Here is a 16107-nt window from a genome sequence, read left to right as displayed (position 1 = left end):
ACCCCTTTCACTTTTTAAAAAATGTTAGAACCATTTTTCTCAATGTCTGAAAGAATATGTAATATAGCAATGATGGTAACAGTGTCAGCACTGGCAAGAAAATTAGCTATAGAATGTCTCTATATTGTATTAGGAAGCAAGTTATTAACTATAGTGTGATATCTGTAGGCCTAAGATGAACATGGCTCCTCAGGCTAATGCTGTCAAGGCCGAAATAAAAGGCAAGCAATAGTCCATCTCTTACTGCAGGTGTAGCCCTCTGCTGGTCTGAAACCTTGCCTCTTTTCCTTAAATTTAACCTAGATAATAAAAGAAGTTCAGTTTTGCTCCAACTTCAAAGCCCATTATTTCCAGAAAGTAAATTCGGATCTTTCTATTATTAGGTCGTCAATCCTTATTGCTTTATTCTATAAAAACTAGAATTCCTGCCATTGGGCCCTTTTATTATATATCTATTCAGATAATGAAAAACAGTAATTTTTCAAAAAAGACCTTGAGCTATACAAAATTAGGGAGATTTATAGGTGCTCCTTTGTCCCTCTCACCACACTTATCATATTTCATACATATACATATACGTATATATGTCTCTGTGTGTGTGTATGTGTGTGTGTGTGTGTATATATATATATATATTTTTTTTTTTTTTTTTGAGACGTTGTCTCGCTCTGTCACCCAGGCTGGAGTACAATGGCACGATCTTGGCTCACCACAACCTCCACCTCCCAGGTTCAACCAGTTCTCCTGCCTCAGCACCCAAGTAGCTGGGATTACAGGTGCCCACCACCACGCCCAGCTAATTTCTGTAGTTTTAGTAGAGACGGGGTTTCACCATGTTGGCCAGGCTGGTCTCAAACTCCTGACCTCAGGTGATTCGCCCACCTTGGCCTCCCAAAGTGCTGGGATTACAGATGTGAGCCACCATACCCAGACCATATACCTATATTCTTAAGAAAAATGTTATACATACACATTTCTATTTATTTATTTCAGTCTTATTGTCTAATAATAAAGGCTAACAAACCAGAAGAAGGTTCACAGCTACTTTCCAGTTGGAGATGAATATTCAGGAAAAAATGTATTCACTGACCAAGCTAGTAAAAGGTCAAATAACATTTCATAGTTTGGTTTGAACAATTAATTTGGAGGAGAGTGGTGGAAGATGCATTGCAGGGCAGAGTGGAGAGTATGTTCAATTCTGAATGAGTAGAGGCTTCAGAAGACAAGAGAGACCTGATAACAGACCTTAAGCTCCCTGTCTAAAGGACACTGGTACTGTAAAGACAAAAATAACACTGGGAGCAAAGAAACAGAGGATAACCCCAACAAGGAACTTAACATCAAAATGTAGAATTACATCACTTCTATTTTTGACCTAAATTTTTGCCAATGGATGACACTCATCACATGTGCGAAAAAACAAATAATAAACCTGTAGATCTCTCTTCAGATTCAGTCATACTCTAAGAATTACCCAAAGGAAGGTCCTAAAACCTTAAGGTCAAGTTGTAAGTTACTGCCAGAACTATCATTTTCATTTTATACACCCACAAACACACACACCCTATTACTGTCTCAATCAAAAGAAACGAAGTACTGCAAGCTTACAGATTTGAACCAGCTCACAATGTGACCTCTCTAAAACTCTCAGTAGAATAGTAGAATAATAGGGTTTGGTTTGATTATTTTTTGGTTGGCTTTTCAAAGATAGAAAATGTTAGTCTTTTTAAAAGGACAAATTCGGGATGCCAAGTCAAGAGTTTTATACCTGCACTAATCTGGGATTTTATGATCCAAGACCACTGCAATTTCTTCAGTGGAGACTCACCCAGATATATCACTTCAGTGAAAGGATCAAATGACTTACCAGATAGTAAGCCAGTGCCATCTAAACCCATCGATCTATCTAAATCCTCAAGTATACCATGAAAATACAGTCATGACTATTTACTATCTGGAATATAAGAATCCTCTTGTTTTTTATATTTAAGTCATCTTATTTTTTAAAATAGGATGGTAATAAACATGAGAAATTTTAATAAGAATTTAAGGATAATAAACTCAAGAAGTTTTACTCCATATTATCCTGGTTTTGAAGGTATATACATATACTCCAAATGAGCATTATCTTTTAGATAAAACTAAATGCTGATCATTAATCTGAAACACATCCATCTTGTAAACACTAAGTCCAAATTTCAAATACATGTTTAATAGGCTCTAGCTTATCATAAATTCTGGTTTCCCTTCCTGAATTTATATCATCAAATCCAACATTTTGGAAAAATTGGATGACTAAAACTTTCGTTAAAGAGAGGACAGACATCTTCTTTGCTAGAGACTTGCAAAATATTTTCTTGTTCAGATTTACAAACATTTAGAATAATCAATCCACTGAATTTTTTATTTCCATATAAACTTTTCCTTCTAGTCATCATTATATGCACACCTGCCTTTAGCATTTATCTACTTAGAAACTGTATCAAGTAAACTGTGGTACATAATCATCCCACAAGACAGAAGAACATGTCTTTTTAGAAAAATGAGATGGCCCAGGTTCTTGTCTCAAATTATCACACAAATTTAGCACGATGAAGTCCTTCCTGCTAAATAACATGTTCATATGCTGTACAGAGATACTGTGACCCTTTGGAGGGTCACAAACCATTGTAATATCTAAGATATTTTTTTGCCTACCCCAAAAAAAGTTTTGGCCCCATTGAGACTGCAAGTTTATACTTTCTTAAAACACAGTGCGGGCAGAATGCAGTAGCTCATGCCTGTAATCCCAACATCTTGGGAGGCCGAAGCAGGTGGATCACTTGAGGCCAGAAGTTCAAGAACAGCCTGGGCAATGCAGCAAAACCCATCTCTATAAATAAATAAATAAAATTTTTAAAAAATTAGACAGGCATGGTGACGTGCACCTGTAGTCCCAACTACCTGAGAGGCTGAGGTGGGATGATCACCTGAGCCCAGGAAGACAAGGCTGCAGTGAGCCATGATCACACCATTGCACTCCAGTCTGGGCGTAGGAGTGAGACTCTGCCTCAAAAAAAACCACAATGCAAAACTTTGGGTAAAGCAATACAACGACAGAGGGTAATAAACGAGTAATTATTTTTTTTCCACCATCACTCCATGCGCAATTCCAGTACTCATGGGTTTCTTGTTTTTTTTTAATTTTAGTCCACAGCAAAGAACAGCTGATGTGTAATAGTGAAATAGCAAAATGTTTCAAGATACAGAAAAAATAAGATCACTAAGACTCTATAATTGATCATATTTATAAAAGGATCCAGTGAATTCACATATAATAATTGTAAGACATAATTAAAAATGTTCCAGCTGTGTTCTCTTTGTCCTTTGGAAAGTCTCTTTAGAAAAATTAACCCTTACAAAGGGTTATAACTACTTGAAAAAGAGGGTTAATTAACATCACTACAATTGAGAAAATCAGGTTACAGGAGATTCCAGGCATGATGTAATATGAAATATTACACCTAATTTAACTTTTAGCTTTAACTTTAAGTCTTCAAAATATACAGGGCATATGGCCAGTTGCAGTGGCTCAAGCCTGTAATCCCAGCACTTTGGGAGGCAAGGCCGGAGGATTGCTGGGGCTCAGGAGTTTGAGACCAGCCTGGGCAATATGGCGAAACACCATCCCTACAAAATATACAAAATTTAGCCAGTCTCGTGGCATATGCTAGTAGTCCCTGCTACTAGTGTGGCGAAACACCATCCCTACAAAATATACAAAATTTAGCCAGTCTCGTGGCATATGCTAGTAGTCCCTGCTACTAGGGAGGCTGAGGCACAAAAATCGCTTGAACTTGGAAGGCAGAGGTTGCAGTGAGCCAAGATCACACCACTGCACTCCAGCCTGGGCGGCACAGTGAGACTCTGTCTTAAAAAAAAAAAAAAAGTATATGTACACACACATATACATATGTGTGTGTATATATGTATATATACACACACACATATATACATATATATACATACACATATATATCTGTATATACACATATATATATTTCTTAAAGATAAATATGGGCTGGGTATTAGAGGACATTAAGAAACTAGTGTTGGCCGGGCGCGGTGGCTCAAGCCTGTAATCCCAGCACTTTGGGAGGCCAAGACGGGTGGATCACGAGGTCAGGAGATCGAGACCATCCTGAGCTACACGGTGAAACCCCGTCTCTACTAAAAAAAAATACAAAAAACTAGCCGGGCGAGATGGCGGGTGCCTGTAGTCCCAGCTACTCGGGAGGCTGAGGCAGGAGAATGGCGTAAACCCGGGAGGCGGAGCTTGCAGTGAGCCGAGATCCTGCCACTGCACTCCAGCCTGGGCGACAGAGCTAGACTCCGTCTCCAAAAAAAAAAAAAAAGAAACTAGTGTTACTATTATTAGGTGTAATAACAGCATTGTGATTATGTAAGAAAACATCTTTTTTTACATGCTATTAAGTATTCAAGGGTTGAATGACATAACATCTAAGATAGTTTTAAATACTAAAGCAAAATAAAGGGAAGTAGAGATATCAAATAATTATGGAAAAATGAATATGGTTTGGACAGCTGGTAATAAGTTAACAGATACTGTACTTCCTACTTTGTGAAAATTTGAAATTTTCATTAAAATATTTTTATAACTAAAAAACTCATAAGAATATTTTTTAAAGATTAAGAAGCTTTGTAATGTTTGGTCACACAGCTAGTCACTGGCAAGGACAGAATGAAAACCAAAGTCTCCTGCCATTTATACTAATGCTTTCTGTACAGTATCATGCTGCTTGTACAGTACTATGGCATAATCACCTCTTTTTAAATCCTTTCTGTTTTACAGTACATGAAACCACAATCCAAAACATTCCTTACAACGTAAAATACGTAAGTCACATAACAACTCTTAGATTTGTTTGCTATTTTTACGAACATAATCCAATGAATATGCACTGCTCAAGTTTATACATGAGCAATAGTACACCTTCTTCCTTCTTACAGTTTTACCAAAATTTATTGGTAAAAAATGATTCTAAATTAAATTTTGTTCGGGAATATAGAAGTGTCCATTCCTAATTCTTCTGGGTATTTAATATGATCCTATCTTATCTGTTATAAAATTCAAAGACCAATAAGCAACAATGTCTTGCAATACTGAGAAGCTGTATTTAATACACACATCTTACTCACTGTAATAAAATTAAACATAGTTCATAAGTTGTTACACCACTTTTAAAAAAAAGTTTCATATATGAAACTATAAATTAGGGAAAAGCCCTGAAATATAGACTCTTCAATTTTTAAAATTCAATTCTTTCCAAATTATATTATTTCATAAGTAAAAGTCATTCATTTCTTCATCAAATGGTTCATCACTAAATAAATTATATCCTTCAATAGATCTAAGGAAATTGCTATTCCAAACTTAAGTATTTCTAAAGTCTGAACTTTCTTTTTCAAATAAATTCATTGTTACTTTTTGACTGCATGAAAATATCACTCATCACCAACTCCATTTACATCTATAGAAGAGATGAAATTCCTAGCTAAAGCTTCATACTTACCTACTGATACTGTAAGGGTCAAACAAAGTGCTCATATTGCACAGTTAATACTCAAATATAGATATCTGAAACTATATATAGGTATCTTAACTCATAATATAGGTATCTTAAACAAATATAGGTATCTCAAACTACTTAAATCCTAGGTACGAAGATGAAGATTGGTATTTTCAAGTCAGTCTGTTAAACTCTTAAACTCATTATTTAAGAAATTATCCTCTATTGAACTACTATCTGCTTTCCGAGGAAATTTACGGTAAATCTACTTTCACTTGGTTAAGTCTCTCTCTCTCTAATATTCGAAGGGACTCACTACATGGCAATGCCCCATGTGCCAAAAACAAACAAACAAAACAAAAAAAAGGAAAGGTCTCATTATTCCTCATTCACTCCATAAATAGCATGGTTTCCAATTCCCTCAGCAACCTACCTCAGCATGCTATCTAGTTTGACAATCTCAAAGTACATTACCTAGAAGACCCAGTAATCTATGAATGATGTAAGCAGTATAGAGTAAAATGCTGTTACCTCTATTTTTAAAACATTATTCTACTAATAACAATGTGTTCCTTATTTATGTGGCAATACATTGTTGTTCATATGGATCTAAGTTCAAGTAAAATCCTGTGACACTAGTCTCTCCAATTCGTTGCTCTCAAAGTTAATTTTAACGTATCAAAAAAAAGTCTTAGTTCTTTGGTTCAACATATAATTCTATGTTTCATCCAAATCACTGATAAAAATCTTGAAGATTACAACATAATAGACACGTGACACATTCTTCAAAAGACAAAGACTATGAGAAACCTTGTCAAAGGCTGGCAACACGTAAACAATGAAACTCCATGTTATCTCATCATCCATGTAAGTTTTTAATCCTGATATATAAATGCATACAAATAAAATAAAGAAAAATCACTTACTTGTTCCTTCTATAAGTAGTTCTTGTCCATGGCTACCCAGAAGTGTCCGAGAAAGAAAAGGTGCAAAATCCACAAAAATCTCACGAAGGAGAGGAGCTGCCTTTTCCAAAGCATGTTCAAGCCTCTCTGTAATACTAATGAAAAGACATTAAGTTACTTGAACTATTCAACAGATTGTATCAATTTTCTAGTTTTGAAAATAAAGATGTGTTTCCATAGATATATATATATAATTATATAAAAAAATTAAAAATCACCTAAAGAAACATTACTGCTATGTATAGCAGTCCTTCTGCCAAAAATATTCGTTTTTATCCTGATCTAGCTTGCCCCTACAATCTCCAACAAACATCCTGGTTAACAACCACTCCAAGCATCAGTACTTACTAGGAGTCTCACCCGGCCGGTTAAGAGCAGTTTGTTTTTAGGCCCATCATAATCTAAATAAATTCTCATCAAGTCTTCAACAAATTTTTCTATTTACCACTAAACCATTAGCACACTGAGTTCAAGAACCATGACTTCATTTTAAAATTCACAGTTACAGCATATAGTACAGACTCAACAGATGTTGAGTGCTTATAAATTATAAAAAACAGTTCTTTTTTATTGAAGTCAATAATTCCTCTCTAATGCAATGTTAATTATTTTTCTCCTGAAAATAATATACTTTAAAGGCAAATTATAACAAAACTATCATTTTGTTGATAGTTATATTAATAAACTGAGATAGTTGCAAATGTGCCATAAATATATAAAATATATTAATATTTATTTGTGATTATATATACATGTATTCATATATATATACACAGATACATTTAATGACTTTTGTTTTTAAAGTCCACAGTATTTCAGAAAATTCACAGATATCCACAGCTTCAGTTGCTAACTTACAAATTAAACGTATACATAAAGAGCCACTAGTTATCTACTATTCACACTAGGAGTACCTCCTATTCATACCACCAAGAAAGCAGTTGCTACTGAAACTATCAACACAAATATATATAAATTTTGCTGTGAATAACATCTCCTCACAGGCACTACTCTAAATACTATTTTCTTCTATACAACTCATAGAACTTGTTATCCCTGAATAGTATCGTAAATACTAGCTACACTCGAAGCACTCAAGTACCTACATTTGTAGTGTCTAATGGATTTCCCAATTGTGGTAAAGAAAATCAAGGACTCTGGCCACTAAGACTCCAGTGGTAGAAAATACACTCATAGCATTCAAAATTAAACTCTGAAACCCAATTAAACAAGGTAAGTGACAATAAAAATCTATCTACAATTCAGTATCACTGTGGCTTTGGCCGATTGGCTACCACTTATACCAGCATTTTTTTTTTTTTTTTTTTTGAGATGGAGTCTCTCTCTGTCTCCCAGGTTGGAGTGCCGTGGCATGATCTCTGCTCACTGCAACCTCTGCCTCCCGGGTTGAAGTGATTCTCCTGCCTCAGCCTCCCGAGTAGCTGGGACTACAGGTGCTCACCACCACACCTGGCTACTTTTTAAATATATTTTTAGTAGAGATGGGTTTTCACCATGTTGGCCAGGCTGGTCTTGAATTCCTGACCTCGAGTAATCCGCCTGCCTCGGCCTCTCAAAGTGCTGGAATTACAGGCGTGAGCCACTGCGCCCGGCCTACATCAGCATTTTATAGAGGAGAAACAACAAATTCCATACTTTCAATTTGCAATCATTTGAAACATAAGTCATAAGCTTATGTAAATATTTGCTATACATGCAGCAATTATTTTTTAACACAAATAGTCACTTCTCATGAAGTGACTTGTATATCATGAAATGACTTGTACATCTTATAATCTTTCAAACGAAAATGAACCTCTAAAATGTTCCCAAGCCTCTAAATGTCATATATATATGTTGAAAGAAAGAAATGAAATAAAATGAAGTAAAATAAACCTAGATAGCTTAAAAAGTCATCAAAAGGTATGAATCACAATATTCAAGTTAATAGCTTAAATACCTCATATTTGAAACCGGGTCTTGTGAAACTGAATCAACTGTTGGAACCGAGGGCAATTTTGCATTAGATGATCTACTGCCTATAAAAGAAAAATCACCATCTATAGGAATTTTCTGCTTTTAGTTATGAAGATTTAAATAAAAAGAATGTCATTATAACAGTCAATAAAAGCATTATAATGTATTTTTATGTCATTACTATTTAGGTAACATTAAAATCTAACAATTAACAACTAAATCCTTTCATATATAAACCTCAGCTACAAGCTCAATTATCATGCCAGAACAATCTTTCTAATTGTGAGCTGAAAAAGCAAGAGAAAAGTAAATCCTGACTCCCGAAATAAGGTTCACAATTCCTTCTATTCAACACCAAGTGTCAACAGAAAGTTACAAGTAAAAGTATTTTTTTAATATGGCAACAACACAGAAACACCTACATTCCAAATTTAGCTTTAAACCTCCATTACCATGAAAACTATCCTTATTCAGTTATCAAATCACTACTGAAGGACTAAACTGCAGCAACAAATGTAATCAGGGTTAGAAGCCTAGACCTCTGAGAATCTGTAATCTTGTATCACAACTATTATCAGTTATTTTCCCATTATGTGCAAATACAAAAACACTATGCTTTAAAGAGAATAAGGGCCCTCTTTCCCAAACATTGTTGAATCTTTCAGTTCAAAAGTTATTAGAAACACATCAAGGAAAGCACCTGCATCAGGCTGGAGGTCGTGTTGGCCCAGAGAAAGTTACCGGAGCCAGTGTGAGAAGGGAATTCAAGGAAAAGAGAAAACTAAGAATTGTAAAATTCATATCTATGTGAAATCATGGTTGCAATAGAGAGATGGTAATAATATGTGAATGACAGTATACATTTTTATAGACTTTTATATACAAACACACACACACACACGCAAACACACACACCGCCTCTAGCTCTGTCCACTAAGAGGACACGGAAGTAACAACATCTTAACACTTGGTGTCCAGCTCTTGGTTTCTTAATACTATACTCCACTAAAAGAAAGAAATGGCTGATTCGAGATCTGTGGAAGAAAAGCACCAAATGAGTTTGAAACATCTAGTTATGCTGTGTAGAAAGCAAGGAATGATAGGATATGTCCAAGGAATAATAGGTTATGTCACCAGGACACTGAAGCCAGCTTGAAGGGGCTCCCACTGATCAAACACCATTGTATTCCATCCTGGGTGAGAAAGTGAGACTCTGTCTCAAAAAAAAAAAAAAAAGAAGAAGAAGAATTGCCATTTTTGGCCAGGTGTAGTGGCTCATGCCAGTAATCTCAACACTTTGGGAGGCCAAGACAGGAGGACTGTTTGAGCTCAGGAGTTCAAGATTAGCCTGGGAAACATGGCGAGGCCCTGTCTCTACTAAAAATACAAAAAAGTAGCCAGGCATGGTTGTGTGTGCCTGTGGTCCCAGCTACTTGGGAAGCTGAGGTGACAGGATCACTTGAGCCTAGAGGGCAGAGGTTGAAGTGTGCCAAGACTGCACTACTGCACTCCAGCCTGGGTGACAAAGCAAGACCCTGTCTTAAAATACAATACAATACAATACAATAACAATACAACACAACACACACAACACAACACTTCCCTCTGCTTCACACCACTCCCAGAACTCCCTCAGGCTCACTTCAATTGTATCTAGGCATGCTGATTCAATGTGCTCTTTTTGGTAAGGCAAATTCTGGATACAGATAAGCATAGCCAGGACCTAATCAGAGGTTCTGTGGATTTAAACTGATGAAAAAACAGCAAGGATCTGAGGCAATTTTGAGCTTTCCTGAAACATGCTTGTTTTTTAGGCAGTACTTGATCAACAACCCTCAGTTCTGATTACCAGGTCTCAGTCAAATCTAAGGATCCAAAAATCTAGACAATTTTACCCCCCAACAAGCTTGGTTCCTTTTGGAAAGCAGGCAATGCAGCAATCTTCCACAATTATCCTCTGGATGATTACTGAGCCCACCTCTTAGAGTGAGCACATTCCTAGTACAAAATGAACTTAACTATAGTTAATCTTTCTTTTCCACAACATACTTCCTTTCCCATTCCCTTGATAATCAAAGTTGACTTTCCTTTATACTGGAAGCTTTGTATTGCTTACAGTCCTACCTTCCTCACCATCCTGTTCAGCTGAGATCTAACTGTACCTAAAAACTCTAACCAAGTGACTGGTGGTCAGGACGCATAGGATTCATTTAAAAATGAAGCTAAAGCACACACTTCATCATGCTGACAATTATTTTTTATTTTTCTTTTTTTGACACAGGGTCTTGCTCTCTCACCCAGGCTGGAGTGCATTGGTGTGATCAGAGCTCAATGCAGCCTTCAACTCCTGGACTCAAGCCCTCTTCCTGCCTCAGCTTCCCAAGTAGCTGGAAACATAGGTGCATATCACCACACCCGTCTATTTTCTATTTTTTTTTTTTTTGGTAGAGACAGAGTCTCATTATGTTGCCCAGGCTGGTCTCGAACTCTTGGTCTCAAGCAATCCTTCGGCCTTGGCCTCCCAAAGTGCCAGGGTTATAGGCATGAGCCACCATGACCAGCCCATTGTGACAATTTTTAAAAGTATATATATCAACTCACATTTCATCATAAAAATATTGCTATTTTTGTATTTTTCACAATAAAATTTCAAATTAGAGGGGAAGACCAGCGAAGTTGAAAAACGTTTTTTCACTCTTTGGTATCCGGCACTTCTAAGAGTCAGGTCCAATCCTAAAATCATATACAACACTCAGTGAAGTACTTCACAGACCCATTGGCTTTATTACACTCGGTACATGACACCTGCAATTTTCTAAGTTCTTGACAACAATATGATCAATGAATCACAGTGGGTCATTGACTGTTACCAGTGATTAATAAAATATTTCTGTTTTTTTTACTGGTGATAGTTTTTGAAAATCTTTTTTTTTTGAGATGGAGTCTCGCTGTCTCCCAGGCTGGAGTGCAATGGCGTGATCTCGACTCACTGCAACCTCCGCCTCCAGGGTTCCCGCCATTCTCCTGCCTCAGCCTCCCAAGTAGCTGGGACTACAGGCGCCCACGACCACACCCGGCTAATTTTTTGTATTTTTAGTAGAGACAGGGTTTCACCGTGTCAGCCAGGATGATCTCGATCTCCTGACCTCGTGATCCACCTGCCTCAGCCTCCCAAAGTGCTGGGATTACAGGCGTGGGCCACTGCACCTGGCCTGAAGACCATTTCTTATTGCAATGTATCAGACATTTTCTCTATTAGCATTATTGATGGATTTTCTTGAGCTTTTCTGACGCTAATACAAAGGAACACATAAGGTCCCATTTACTTAAAAGCAGAAATGGAAAAAATAAATCCTTCCCCAAAAAATGTATGTATGATGCTTTAGGGGGAAAAAAAGGGGAGGCAGGGAAAGTATGTATGAGGCTTTAGGCAAAATTAGCCTTTATTGTGTTAATTGGTTTATTGTGGTTTTTTTTTGTTTTGTTTTTTGTTTTAAGAGATGAGGTCTTGCTCTGTTGCCCAGGCTGGAGTGTACTGGTGTGATCACAGCTCACCACAGTCCTGAATTCCTGGACTCAAGTGATCCTCCTGCCTCAGCCTTCTGAGTAGGTGAGATTATATGCATGTACCACCGCGTTCAGCCAATTTTTTAATTTCTTGAAGTGAAAAGTTACCCAAGCTAGCCTTGAACTCCTGGCTTCAGGTGATCCTTCCACCCTAGCCTCTCAAAGTGCTGAGACTACAGGTGTAAACCATCACACCCTGCCCACTGTTGTAAATGATACAAATTTTAATGAGAAATGTGTATTAGAAATGTGAAAAAGAAAAGCAACATTGTTGCTTCTAAATAAAGCAGTAACAAAAATTATTTCCTCACACTACCCTAGAAGTAATGCCAATTTTCAATTCTAAAAGAGAATACAGCAGAAAGAGATGTTTTACAAAATGTCTTAAGTCATAAGAAGACACTTTACCAACAAGGATAATAAATTAACCAGCAACAGTTATAAGAAAAAAATCACATGAAAGAATAAACTAAATACATCAGTAATTTCACACTAGGTTGTTCTCCATTTCTGCTGGGAAAAAAATGTAATATCCAAACACATTCTGTATTTTTTCAACTCAGATAAAAATATAAACTTTCAATCAATTTGTTTTAAATTAAATTATCATTAAATATTTCCAGCAAATGATCACAAATATATAAATGCAGAAGCTACCTCCAACATGTGGAATGATACTCACTTATCTTTTCCTTATCCTAGCACTGATAAACTGGCTCCTTCAAACTGACAGTTTTCCAGACATTCAAAAGGACAAAAAGGAAAATGCAAATATATCATCTGTCTAGCATCTATCTGGGGAGTAGGCAATTGTTTATTTAAGGTCCCTGCGGGTCTAAATAACTAATGTCCCTTGCAATAAAGAATCATTAAAACAAATGCCAATTTTTTAACCCCTAAACACATTAACACTGCATTTCTCTCTCTTTTTTCTGAACCAGTAAATTCAGCCAGGGATCGTCTATATGCCCAATAAAAACTAATTAAATAAATCCTATTGAATGAATAAAAATAAACCTATTGGTCCAAATCTTACACAAAGCAATATGGTTATGACTCAAATATTTCCCTAATATTAAAAAAGTACTAATTAATAATATATATGGCTCTGATAAACAGATACTGTCTAATATTCTAGTAAGTGGTAGAATTACTAAATTTTGCAAAGTAGCAAACACCAGGCATATAAATTAGTGAACAGTATACTTAGTTCCTTTATTGAGCTAGTTTCAATTTTGATTTATTCATGTATGCTTTGCAGTACAGAGAAACAGCATATTGGAAAAAGAGTAATAATATTTTAACATACAAGAAGGGATACTGGGTGAAGGTGGAAGGATCACTTGAAGCCAGGATTTCAAGGCTTGTCTGGGCAATAGAGCAAGACCCTGTCTCTACAAAAATTTTAAAATTAGCCAGGAATGGAGACACACACCTGTAATTCTGGCTACCTGGGAAGCTGAAGCAGAAGGATCACTCAAGCCCAGGAGTTCAAGGCTTAGTGATCTATGACTGTGCCACTGAACTCCAGCCTAGGAAACAGAGAAAGACCCTGTCTCAATTTAAAAAAAAAAAAAAAAAAAGAAAAGAAAAAAGAAAGGATACTGTATTCTAGGTAATCAAATCTTTGCTGATGACTATAAAATTTCCAGATTTTGATATATTTACTAAAATCACTTTTGCTTTTATTTTCTTTGAAAACATGCAATAAAGGATATGTCTTATCCTCTGATGAATATCTTTTAATACTTATTAATTAGAAGATACAATTGTTGCTTTTAGACTAGTTCTTTTGGTTGATAAAATGCTGCATAAGCCAAGGTATGCTATTCAAATTAAAATTTGAAATTTGTACACCAAAAAAGTTTTGTATGTTAATTATAGTCTTAATAATGTATATTATTTCAAAATGCAAACAAATTATCAATTTCTATGGGTTATAAAATTATTTCAGTGATAATATTTTCATAGAAAAAGCTTTGACCTCATATAAACCTGGCAAGTTTTAACTCTGTTTCTGTGATAAGTATCTATCTTAGTTTCTCTTTAATTGTACCACATGTAAAATGTGTCTCATTTTAATATCAAAATTTCCAAATATCCACAAATGGGAATTTCCTTGAAGGTATCATGTGAATATATAACAGAAAATATGAGTGTCATAGCAGAAACCTCGTATTTTCTATCAAGTAAATTTTTTGCCCAACTGTAGGATAATGTAAGTGTTCTGAGCACATTTAAGATAGGGTAGATTAAGCTATGCTGTTTGGTAGGTTAGATGCATTAAATGCATTTTCAATTTTCGATATTTTCAACTAACAATGGTTTATCATGAGGTAACCCTATCATAAGTCAAGGAGCATCTATATTCTAGGTCACAAATGCATTTAACACAAAGCCTATTTTATAATAATGTATTAGATATATCACATACTTTACTAAATACTGTATTGAAAGTGAAAAATAGAATGGTCATACAGATAACTTGATGTACAATTTTTACTGAATGTGTATTGCTTTCACACCATTATAAAGTCAAAAAATTGTTAAGTTGGAACCGTCTATATATTTATCTACTTCTTTTAATGGCAAATAACTTAAATCAAGAGACCCACCAAAAAGAAAACAAAAATGTATCAGTTAAAAAAAATATTGACAAAGGAGAGAGAACTATTTGAGGGGTTGGGGTGGATTCCATGTGGAAATGAGTACTTAACAAGTGCAAGGGCAAGTACAGCAGGCAAAAGTAGGTAAAGTGGGGCGGTAGAAGAGTAACAAGCAGGACAACCAAAAACACTAGATTAGGTTAGATTTTTCTTATCAAGGCAGTAATGTTCATGGCATCAATTAACGGAATAAAACAGAAGCAATACACTGAAATGGAGAACCCATATGACAGTAACAAGAGCACAGTGAAAGAGGAAAAAGAAGAGTCAGATGTGGAAACCAAAATAAATGGTAAACAGAAAGACCATCATCACAGGAAGACTTGAAATAACTGAAAAAGGAATAACTATTTTTTTTTAAATGGGGGTGGGGTTAGGAGGGGAGAAAAGTTTAAAATTCTAGTTCAAGATAGAAAAAAAAATTGGTAACCATTTTAGAAACTCCATCAAAAATCATACAAAATTTAAGCAACAGAAAAATAAGATACATTATGAGCTGGATCAATGGTACAGGGTTTTGTAGATTTTGCCAATAAATACAACAGTCTTCAAGATAGCAAACTGTTTTGTAATTCTGCATACAGTTTTTCAAAGTGAGTATTTTAAATTACAATAAATTTACTGGAAAAAATACAATGGCTTCAGAGAGAAATGTATAATACTGTTACATGTAAAATATTACCCATATGTCTCTGCTGTTTCTTATCTCTTCTGAAAACTCCATGACTTAAATTTTAAAGAATAGACTTAAAAGCAATCAAAGGGTCCTATTTACTCTGTTCCCTAAACTGAAACTAGAGGGCAGTATGAGAAAATATTTTACTCAGTGTACTTTGAATTTCTGAAATCACATTTGATTTGGGATGTTACTGAAAATTTTACTATAACTGAATTTAAAAGATGGCATGTAAATCATTTCATAGATATTAATAACTATTGCATTTTTCACAAAAGGGACTACTCTAGAAAAACCATAGTTGATTCTTTTTTTTAAAGGACTTTGGATGGGGTGGAGAAGTGGAAATGTGCATACCCAGCTGCAAATGAATTACCAAATTATTTCTTCTCCAAAGGAAAAAAAAAAAAGAGGCATCAGAGTATAATTGAACAATAAAGATAAAAAACTTGCTAGAGTTTCATGCCCATTTTCCTTTGTAATTCTCACTGGGCCAGGGGAAACCAGCAAGGGAGAGAATGAGAGGGTATTTGAGAATTCTCTGTACTTCAAACTCAATTTTCCTGTAAACTTAAAACTGATCTAAAAAAGTCGATTAATTTTTGAAAAAAAATTATAAAATAAAAAGCAAGGCAGACAAAACTTTGATACAATTGCAGCTTTTGGTTTCAAAGTAGAAAAAAATT

At 35.4% G+C, this 16107-nt stretch overlaps 1 protein-coding gene across 1 annotated transcript in view; it reads right to left on the bottom strand.

Moving 5' to 3' along the window:
- LRBA (LPS-responsive vesicle trafficking, beach and anchor containing) overlaps positions 1-16107 on the bottom strand; it is a 785611-nt gene that overhangs the window by 563724 nt on the left and 205780 nt on the right. Inside the window, exons 32-33 of the mRNA XM_011956584.1 lie at positions 8496-8574; positions 6497-6630 (exon numbers count right to left, since the gene is read on the bottom strand). Of these exons, the coding sequence (XP_011811974.1) occupies positions 6497-6630; positions 8496-8574 (213 nt within the window). The remainder of the gene's footprint in view (positions 1-6496; positions 6631-8495; positions 8575-16107) is intronic.

Source organism: Colobus angolensis, unplaced genomic scaffold (assembly GCF_000951035.1).
Source record: "Colobus angolensis palliatus isolate OR3802 unplaced genomic scaffold, Cang.pa_1.0 Scaffold111, whole genome shotgun sequence".
NCBI classification, from domain to species: Eukaryota; Metazoa; Chordata; class Mammalia; order Primates; family Cercopithecidae; genus Colobus; species Colobus angolensis.
This window is presented reverse-complemented; position numbering and strand designations above follow the sequence as displayed.